The sequence below is a fragment of the Pelophylax lessonae genome (genome assembly GCF_965119305.1).
Source record: "Pelophylax lessonae genome assembly, chromosome: 3".
NCBI lineage: Eukaryota > Metazoa > Chordata > Amphibia > Anura > Ranidae > Pelophylax > Pelophylax lessonae.
The window spans coordinates 292,625,291-292,636,442 of record NC_138770.1 but is presented as its reverse complement, the minus strand read 5'-3'; the positions used below and the strand labels follow the sequence as shown (position 1 = coordinate 292,636,442).

At 43.0% G+C, this 11,152-nt stretch overlaps 1 protein-coding gene across 1 annotated transcript in view; it reads right to left on the bottom strand.

The window, feature by feature from the left end:
• Window positions 1–1,076: 1,076 nt before the first annotated feature.
• Window positions 1,077–11,152, bottom strand: part of LOC309551115 (putative cation-transporting ATPase 13A4) — a 358,044-nt gene continuing 347,968 nt past the window's right edge. Inside the window, exons 29-30 of the mRNA XM_082251561.1 lie at window positions 3,952–4,032; window positions 1,077–1,336 (exon numbers count right to left, since the gene is read on the bottom strand). Of these exons, the coding sequence (XP_082107687.1) occupies window positions 1,115–1,336; window positions 3,952–4,032 (303 nt within the window). The 3' untranslated portion in view covers window positions 1,077–1,114. The remainder of the gene's footprint in view (window positions 1,337–3,951; window positions 4,033–11,152) is intronic.

Genomic DNA, 11,152 nt, shown 5'->3' with positions numbered 1-11,152 from the left:
ACTGAACAAAATTGGAAGTGAGATCTAGCACAAATATAAAAACTGTGCATGTCCCCGAGACTTACATACTGTATATACATCTCAGATGTGGATTTTTTGGCAGAATAGGAAGTGTGAACTAGGAAGTCTATTCAGCACAGACACAAAATGAAAAGTTTCTATAATATTTTTGACCCAAATTTAGACTTACGCCACCCAACTCCAAGTGCTCCCCTCCTTTCTGGAGTCCCTCCATCCTATATTTGCTATATTTTTTTTATTTACATTTTTCAGATGTCTTCAGGCCAATCACATGATGCACAGGGACAGGGGCAGACTGACAACATATGAAGCCCCTGCGCAATAGGAGATCATGCACCCCCCCCGTGTTCCTGCCCAAACTCAAGCCACGACCACACAAAGACCCACCTGTATATTGCCCCTCTCCTCCCCATGTATCCCCGGTCTCCCCCACCATTGGTTTCTGGGCAAGGAATTTGCAGCCCTCAATCTTCTCGGTGTGTCTCTTTTAATTAAGGTGGCCGATAGGCTTCAGTCACTGAGCTCAGTGTCCCCCTCCTCCCTGGGAAGTTCCACCAGTAGCAGACTGTGTAGATCCATATCTCCCCAGACACTCTGCTGCCTCAGACGGTGGTGGACTGTGTGGTCGGATCCCCTGGGGGACCAAAACTGGGTGAAAAGGGGTAAGGCTGAGGAGGCTGCATGTCCAGAGAGCCAAAGACTAAAAGCTAAGTTTTACAACCTTTTTGCCTTAGAGAAACCCTTGGCAAAATGTTTGAGATCTTAGGAACCTGTGAAATAATATTCAGACCTAGAGGCGATAGGTAAACATCCCACTGAGCGCAGTGAAAATTTGAGTGTTCGGCGAACACCCAAACGAGCGATGTTCAGGGCTGAACTCATACTTGGCTCAAACTGCTCGCCCATCCCAAATAGGAAGCAAAGCAATGTGGACCCAACTTAATTTGAAATAGGTTGTTGGAATCAGACTGAAAGAAAAAAAAAAAAAAAAACATTCACACGAGAGTATCTATAAATCACTGGATATTTGTGTAGTCAGTATACACCAAAACAGAAAACCTCCTGGTATTGGAGATGTCACTAATTTATTCACTCATATGGCTGTTACAATTTTGTGTTCTGAAATCACTTCTTTCCCATGTGGTGAGTTACTCTTCACAGGAACAGTCTGAATTGCATAATCTGTTCTGTTCTTTGGAGGCCACTCAGAATCTTTCTGCAGTTTCCTCTGCAGTTTCCTATACTGACTTTTTGATTTGTAGTTAAATCTTCTCTTTATCCAGAGCCATAGTTTTCGATTTTCAATGAACCATTCCTAAAGAAAGACCCAGAGAAACCAAAATCAAAGCTAAATGGTTTACAGTTTACTTCCCACCTACATTGCCATAACATTTAATTTGGAATATTTAAATAAAAAAAAAAAGTCATCATCAAATTCTTCAGCTGCATTAAAGTGAAAAAGTTCACACTGAGGCTTAGTTTACACTTGCGGTTAGGGCCAGTAAGAAAAGATGGTTGAGCTGCATTTGTACTGCCTCCAAATTTGACTACTCCTCCAAGCTGTAATGGCAGCTGTAAAGGGGAAATACACATGCTGTGTCATAAAGTGCACCCCATGTTGTGTGCACCAAACATAACTCATTCAAGGGAAAGATATTTTTGAACAACCACAACTGCGTTTAACTACTTCCCTACAGGGCCAATTCTTACATTTCTCTTCTACATGTAAAAAAACTGTATTTTTTTTTTTTGCTAGAAAATTAATTTGAACCCTCATACATTTTTAAATGTTTTGAGGAGAGGCCCTACAGAATAAAATAGAGGGCGTTGCTTTTTTTCTTTTTTTGTCACACGGTATTTGTGCAGCGTTTTTTTAATGCAACAAACACTAAATAATACATAATTTTTTTGTTAAAATATAAAAGATAATGTTACAAGTAAATAGATTCCTAACATGTCATGCTTTAAAATTGCATATATTTAGGAAATGGCGCCAAACTACCTTATAATCTTCATAGGTGATGCTTTAAAAACCTACACAGGTTATGAGTTTAGAGTTACACAGGAGGTCTGAAGCTAAAATGATTGCTCTTGCTTTGATGTTCTTGACGATACCTTACAAGTATGGTGCAATCACCGTTTTCATATGCGTGCAGGACTTACATATGTGTTCATGTTTGTGCATAAGCATGAAGGGAGATGGCACTTTAAATTTTTTACAGTTATTTGTAATATTTATTGACACTTTTATTTTTATACTGTGACTTGAGTTGTTTTTTTTTTTTTTTGATCGGCTTTATTGATTTTAAAAGTGGTGAACAACCTCCCATGTTAAATCATGGGTGTTGACAGTTCCTCTTTATGGGGAGATCTGTAGTCTATTAGACCCCAAATCTCTCCTCTGGCTTCCAATGCAGCCAATCAGACACAGATCGGTCTGATCGGCTGCTTACCTGCCCGCAGTGCAAACATTCTCTCTCTCTCACGCATCTTTTTATTTAAAGTTTTTACATCAAAATTTCTGCATGATAAAAAGGCAGCCTTGACTATTCCAGAATCAAAGCAGGCACATTTTGGGAGTACCACATCTTGGATAAAGAGGTGGATAGGTGCCTGAGAAAGCACTAAGAAATTAGGCTGTGATCTCTGTACACATCTCTTGGTATCTCAATTTTTTTGCTGTGCAGATGGCAGTGCACATTTAAAGTAAGATTGTGAAGCTGTAACAAAATTAAAACCTCAACTCCAGTAAATTTGTTTATGTCATGTTAGGGTAGATTGGATTTAGAATTATGTCAGGCTTTTTTTTTTCTACCTCCATTGCAATCATAGCGCTCAACTGTCCCTGATTTAAGGGACTGTCCCTGACTTGAAACAAAGTCCCTCTGTCCCTCTTTCCTCCTCATTTGACCCTCATTTTAGTATGATATATAAAGTTGTAAATAAAATGTACTGTTAATCTTTAAAAAAGTGTTTCCCAGTGCTAAACCTTTCATCCAATTTTTAAATTGCTGCATTTGTCAATTTCAAAAGCCAGTATAAACGAATAGTAGTGGTAAAAAATTGCACTTATAGGTTTAACTAAACTTTTTTTTAATAATTCTCCTTTAAGGAGTGTGTTAGGGGATGTGTCCTATGCCTACATACTTTTGCTAATAAGTGTCCCTCATTCCCATCTCAAGTTGTGATGACAATACAAGGAATGGGAGGTACAAGTGTTGCTGGGAAATAAAGGAGAGAACAGCAATAGGAATATAAAGATGTTTTATACCCTTGCTCACTGCTAAAATGTGTTTTGTCTTTATTTTGTGTTCCTTTTGAAAGGATTTTTCCATCACCTCCTGTCCTGAGAGGAGGTTTTTGTAACAGATGGTGGGCACCAAGCGGTGCGGTGGTGCTGGATAACATAGCAAGCTGTTTACATTGGTGCCAAACATTGGCACATAAACAAGTGAGTGCAATATTTTGTGTTTTTATATACCTTTGCCCAGTAAATACTCCACTATGATTACTTTTATGGTTTGATGTTGTGGTGTCTCTGGAGCAAAACTGAAGAATTTGGGGGAGTTTGAAGATCTGCAGATGTATGATGTGATCAATTTGGAGGTGCTCTTGTGCTCTTTTAGACCCTGGGCTCTTTTAGATCCTTAGTAATATAAAGGTTGTTGGATTGATGGTGAGTGTGTATTTTACACAGAGTCTGGTAATTTGTGGTGGCACAGCTGCAAGATTTTTTAGGAGCACACAGAGAATCTAAACGCATGGTGGTGGATTTCATTGCATATTTAATGGACTTATTATATGAACATTAAGTTTCATGACCTTGTTTGTATTGTGACTTTTGACTGTATGTCATAACACTGATTGCTGTTCTCAGTACTGTTTATAATAATTATGCATAACTGAAGAAAATAATGTATTTAAAATTACCTCTCCAAGGTACGACACGATAAATAAAACAAACATCATGATAAAGGTGTTCACTCTCCAGTAATACGGGGTACACACCAGCTGAGAACAACAAAGACAAAAAAAAAATAGAAAACATTATTTTATATATATATATATATATATATATATATATATATATATATATATATATATATATATATATATATACACACACACACACACACAGTATCTCACAAAAGTGAGTACACCCCTGCCATTTTTGTAAATATTTTATTATATCTTTTCAAGTGACAACATTGAAGAAATTACACTTTGCTACAATGTAAAGTAGTGAGTGTACAGTTTGTATAACAGTGTAAATTTGCTGTACACTCAAAATTACTCAACAAACAGCCATTAATGCCTAAACTGCTGGCAACAAAAGTGAGTACACCCCTAAGTGAAAATGTCTAAATTGGACCCAATTAGCGATTTTCCCTCCCCAGTGTCATGTGACTTGTTAGTGTTACAAGGTCTCAAGTGTCTCTCACTCTCTCATACTGAAGCCTGGCCAAAAGATGGGAGAGCTGGAGCTGCTGATGTTTGAGGAGGACTTAGATTTTGTGGGGTTTTCTTGGTTCGACAACTCTTGTGATTGGATGGTGACCATTCAGGGGTATTCCCTTTATCGAAGAGATAGAGAAGGTAAAAAAGGGGGAGGGGTATGTCTGTATATTAGGAACAGTGTACAGGTAAATATGAGGGATGATATTAATAATAGAGCTATGGATGAGGCAGAATCCCTATGGGTAGAACTTAAAAGGGAAGGCAATGTTGGTGTGTATGCTATAGGCCCCCCAACGAGAGAGAGGAGGGGGAGGCGGACCTCCTTTTACAGATAGGATTGGCAGCAAGGATGGGAAATGTCATTACAATGAGGGACTTTAATTATCCAGATATAGACTGGGCAGAAGGAAGCACACATTCAGCCAAGGCTCAGCAGTTCCTAAATGTTTTGCAGGACAATTTTATGAGTCAGATGGTGAATGCACCGACAAGAAACAATGTGGTACTTGACCTACTGATTACCAACAATACAGACCTGCTCACGGATATAGAAATACGGGGCAACTTAGGAAACAGTGACCATAGGTCAATTCGTTTCAGTATTAATTATAGTAATAGGAAACATAAGGGTAATATAAGGACACTGAATTTCAAAAGAGCCAATTTCCCAAAACTGCGCTCTTTGCTAGAAAATATCAAATGGGATAGGATCCTGGGAACAAAGAACATGGAGGAAAAATGGGAGTGCTTCAAGAGCATACTAAACAAAGGGATTGGCCAGTGCATTGCAAAGGGAAACAAATTTAAAAGAGCAAAACTAAACCCTGGGTGGATAAACTCCAACATAAAAATGCATATTAATACTAAAGAAAAGGCCTTCAAAAAATACAAGGCTAAGGGGTCATTTACAGCATTCAAGCATTACAAGGAGTGTAATAAGAAATGTAAAGGTGAAATCAAAGCAGCTAAAATAGAACACGAGAGACATATAGCGGAAGAGAGTAAAAAGAATCCCAAGAAATTATTTAAGTATATAAACAGTAAGAAAGCGAGGCCAGAAATCATTGGCCCCATAAAAGACGGTGGAGGAAATCTGGCCACAGAGGACAGAGAGAAGGCGAAAGTGTTAAATAATTTCTTCTCTTCAATCTTCACAAAAGAATCGGGGGGCTACACTAACCCAGCTTGTAATGCTAAACTAAATAATACACCTCAGGATGTACCGCCATGGCTAACAGAAGACAGACTTAGAACTAAACTAGAGAAACTTAACATAAATAAATCACCGGGACCGGATGACTTGCACCCGAGGTTTCTTAAAGAGCTCAGCCAGGTGATTGCCAGACCTTTATTCTTGATCTTTAAGGATAGTCTACAGATGGGTATGGTGCCAGCTGATTGGAAAAAAGCCAACGTGGTACCAATATTTAAAAAAGGGCTGAGATCTATCCCGGTTAACTATAGGCCGATCAGCCTAACGTCAGTAGTCTGCAAGATTTTGGAGGGGTTGTTAAGGGACCACATACAAGACTTTAGTAATGAAAATGGTATTATTAGTAGTAATCAGCATGGATTCATGAAAAATCGTTCTTGCCAAACCAATCTATTAACCTTCTACGATCAAGTGAGCTGCCACCTAGATAAGGTAAGCCTGTGGATGTGGTGTATATGGACTTTGCAAAGGCCTTTGACACCGTTCCCCACAAACGCTTACTGTACAAACTAAGGAATGTACTGTAGGTATAGGCCATAGGGTGAGTACCTGGATAGAGAACTGGCTCCACATGATTAATGGGGAGTACTCGGATTGGGCGGGTGTGGAAAGTGGGGTCCCCCAAGGTTCTGTCCTGGGACCAATCCTGTTTAATTTATTCATAAATGATCTAGAGGAGGGGATATCTAGTACAATCTTAGTATTTGCAGATGATACTAAACTAAGCATGCCAATATCTTCTATGCAGGATGTGAAAACCTTACAAGCGGATCTTAGCAAAAAAAATGGGGTGGGCAACTACATGGCAGCTGAGGTTTAATGTTGAAAAATGTAAAGTAATGCACTTGGGTGTCAGAAACACGAAAGCAAGCTACTCACTAGAAGGGAAACCTCTGGGTGAATCTAAGATGGAAAAGGACCTGGGGGTACTCGTGGACAACAGGCTTGGCAGTGGCATGCAATGCCAAGCCGCTGCAAGCAAAGCCAACAGAATACTGGTATTTATAAAAAAAGGGGATTCACTCCAGAAATAAAGAGATTATTCTCCCACTCTACAAGACTCTGGTCCGGCCACATCTGGAGTATGCTGTCCAGTTCTGGGCACCGGCCCTCAGGAAGGATGTGCTGGAACTGGAGAGAGTCCAGAGAAGGGCAACAAAAATAATTAGGGGAATGGAGAGCATCAACTATGAGGAAAGACTACAAGCACTGAACGTATTCTCTCTGGAGAAGAGGCGATTGAGGGGGGATATGATATCAATGTACAAATACTGTACTGGCGACCCTAGCATAAGGAACAAACTTTTTAGAGAAAGGGAATACAATAAGACACGTGGCCACTCACTAAAACTAGAGGAAAAACGGTTTAACCTTCAAATACGTAAGGGATAGGGTTGAGCGAACCCGGAATGTACTGTTCGGGATCGTACCGGACTTTTGGGTATTCGGTACCCGGACATGGACCCGAACATTGCACTGTATGTTCAGGATACTGTCCGTTGTTTGGTATGTTTTGGCGCGGTTTTAATGGCACAGTTTCAACAGGTGCAAGGCAGCCAATCAGCAAGCGTTTAACTAGTCTGCCCTTAGAAGCCATTGCAGCCATGCCTACTAATAGCATGGCTGTAATTGGCCAGTGCAGCATGTGACCCAGCCTCTATATAAGCTGGAGTCACATAGCGCTGCGTGTCACTCTGCTCAAACTATACTAGGGAGAGGTTCCTGATGCTGCTGCTGAGGAAGAGATAGGAGATTATTGTAGGGGCAGGCTGGAGATTGCTTTGAGGGAAAGAATAGGAAGAATCTTCTTTAATCAGACAGCGATCTACATTGATTGTGTTGTGTGGGATGCAGTGCACAATCTTTATGCCCTGACCTGAGCCCAGTGAGGAGGAGAAAGGAGAAAAAAAAAAGTATCAGTCAGTTAGGTGAGCGGCGTGCGGTGTGTAACAGCCATTTAATGCAAGCTCAGTGCATATGTGTCTGCTTAATCTGCATTTAAAAAAGAAAAATAAGTTTTTCCTTCATATTTTACTTTGACATACAGTGGTTGAATACAGCTTTTTCTAATCTGCTCTTCAAAAAGCACCAATGTAAGGGAAAAATAATTAATTTTCAGTATTTAGGGAAAAAAAAATATTTTTCAGTTTTTCATTCAAATGTTTTTTTTTTTTTATTCAATAGCGGAATAGAACAACAACAGTATCCAACCTGTTAGGCGTGAGTGGTGTGTAGCGGCCATGTAATGCAAGCTCAGTGCATATGTGTCTGCTTAATCTGCATTTAAAAAAGAAAAAAAAACTTTTTCCCTTCATATTTTACTGTGACTTACAGCGTTTAGACACTGCATTTCAAATCTGCTATTCAACAAGCACTAATTAAGGGGACAATTATTTTTCAGATTTTCATTCATACGTTACAGTGAGATACACCCTTTGCATACTGTTGTTGTATTCCGCTTTGCAATAAAGACCCATTTAGGGGAAAAAAGTGGAATTGCGGCCTAGTCTGCATATGTTACAGTGAGATACACCCTTTGCATACTGTTGTTGTATTGCGCTTTGCAATAAAAACCCATTTAGGGGAAAAAAATTTAATTGCGGCCTAGTCTGCTTATGTTACAGTGAGATACACACTTTGGATACTGCTGTTGTATTCCGCTTATCAATAAAAACCCATTTAGGGGAAGATCCAAAATTTGATAACTATGAGGGAAGGTCAAATAAGGGATGTTGCCTGGGTCATGGTGTTGCTGGTGGAGCTCATGTTGCAAGGAGAGGACGTGGTCGATCTGTGCCAGCTACACGCACAGGTGAAACACCATTCTCAGCTGCGAGTATGCGACAGAACCTGCAGCAGTATTTGGCAGGGCCTAATGCGCCTCCACAAATGTTGAGGCCAGAACAAGTACAGGCGATAGTAGATTGGGTTGCTGACAGTGCCTCCAGTTCCTTCACATTGTCTCCCACCCAGTCTTCTGCTGAATGGTCAGAGTTGGCACCTGCAGCCGATGTCCATCAATCTTTCACCTCACACCCTTGCAAATCAGGCAAGCAGTCTGAGCCCCAAGTCATGCAGCATTCTCTTCTTCTTTTTGATGACTCTTTTAGCATGGTTTCCCAGGGCCATCCACCTAGCCCTGCCCCAGAAGTGGAAGACATTGAGTGCACCGATGCCCAACCACTTATGTCTCAAGATGCGTACATGTGAGGACCATCGCAGCACGTCTCGGATGATGATGAAACACATGTGCCAACTGCTGCGGAATTCCGAATTGTGGAGACCGACAAGGAGGGCAGGGGTGAAGACGATGTGGAGGACGATGAGGTCCTCGACCCACATGGAATGAACGTTATGCAGGTGACCTGAGTAGTTTGGAGGAAGAGGCGGTGGTCACACAGAGATACCAGCACAGCAGATGAGGGGACAGGGTGCAAAAGTGGAGCGGCCGTGCCCTAGACACTACACCTGCTACTGCCAAACGCAGCAAGGGACCAAGCACACCAAAGCCAGCTCAAAGGAGTTCCCTAGTGTGGCAGTTCTTCAGACAATGTGATGATGACAGGACACAAATGGTTTATACGCTGTGCAATCAGAGCCTGAAGCAAGGCATAAACCTTCTCAACCTGAGCACAACCTGCATGACCAGGCATCTAAGTGCAAAGCACGAGCTGCAGTGGAGTGCACACCTCAAAAACCAAGAAAGGTCTCTGGCTCCTCCTGCTTCCTCTTCTGCTGCTGCAGTCTCGGCCTCTTCATCCACCTCTGTAGTGACAGTGGCACCTGCCACCCTGCAAACAGAGGATCCACAAGCAACACCACCAACTGGGTCACCAATAACCATCTCCACAATGTCCCGTGGAAGTGTTCAGCTTTCTATCTCCCAAACACTGGAGCAGAAGAGGAAATACCCCCCTACCCACCCATGATCCCTGGCCCTGAATGCCAGCATTTCAAAATTCCTGGCCTTTGAAATGCTGTCATTCCGGCTGGTGGAGACGCAGAGTTTTAAAAGCCTTATGGTGGTAGCTGTCCCACAGTACATCGTGCCCAGCCGCCACTACTTTTCCAGGCAAGCCATACCTTCCCTGCACAACCAAGTGGGGGAAAAATCCGGTGTGCACTGTGCAAAGCCATCTGTGGCAAGGTCCACCTAACTACGGATATACGTGGACCAGTAAGCACGGTTAGGGACGTTATATCTCCCTAACAGCACACTGGGTAAGTGCAGTGGCGGCTGGGCCTGAGGCGGATAGCAGTTTGGCGCATGTCCTTCCACCACCGAGGATTGCAGGGCGCTTCAGTTTGCCTCCTATTCATAACTCCTCCTACTCCGCTTTCTCATCCTCTACCGCCTCCTCTTCCGGTCAGCGTAATACCTTCACCACCAACTTCAGCACAGCCAGGGGTAAACGACAGCAGGCAGTTTTAAAACTTGCCTGTTTGTGGGAAAAACCACACACCGCGCAGGAGTTGTGGAGGGGAATTGAACAGCAGACCGATGAGTGGTTGCTGCCAGTGAGCCTCAAGTCTGGCCTGGCGGTGTGCGATAACGGGCAAAATCTCGTAGCAGCTCTGGGCCTCGCCAGTTTGACACACATCCCTTGCCTGGAGCATGTGCTGAATTTGGTGGTGCAGAGGTTCCTTAGAAATTACCCTGATATGTCAGAGCTGCTGCAGAAAGTGCGGGCCGTCTGTGCGCACTTCCGGCGTTCTCACCCTGCTGCTGCTCGCCTGTCAGCGCTGCAGCGCAACTTCGGCCTTCCCGCTCACCACCTCATATGTGACGTGCCCACAAGGTGGAACTCCACCTTGCACATGCTGGACAGACTGTGCGAGCAGCAGCAGGCCATAGTGGAGTTTCAGCTGCAGCACACACGCTTGTGTCGCTCTGTGGAACAGCACCACTTCACCACCAATAACTGGGCCACCATGCGAGACCTGTGTGCCTTGTTGCGCTGTTTTTTGAGTACTCCACCAATATGGCCAGTGCCGATGACGCCGTTCTCAGCTTAACTATCCCACTTCTATGCCTTCTTGAAAAAACACTTCGGGCGATGATGGAAGAGGATGTCGCACAGGATGAGGAGGAGGAGGATGAAGAGGTATAATTTCCAAGGCTTTCAGGGCAGTCATTCGCAAGTGGCTCCGAGGTTGCCTTCCTGTACCCACAAACGCCAGGGACACAATTGTCCAGCAGGGGCACAGTTCTGGAGGTGGAGGAGATGGAGGAGGATATGGAACTATGTTTACAGCAGGGTGCCACCCAGGCCAGCTCATGGCCATCACTGGTGCGTGTCTGGGGGGATACGGAGGACACAGAGGATACACCGCCCACAGAGGACAGCTTTTTGTTGCCTCTGGGCAGCCTTGCACACATGAGCGATTACATGCTGCAGTGTCTCTGCAACGACCGCTGAGTTTCCCACATTGTAACTTGTGCTGATTACTGGGTGGCCA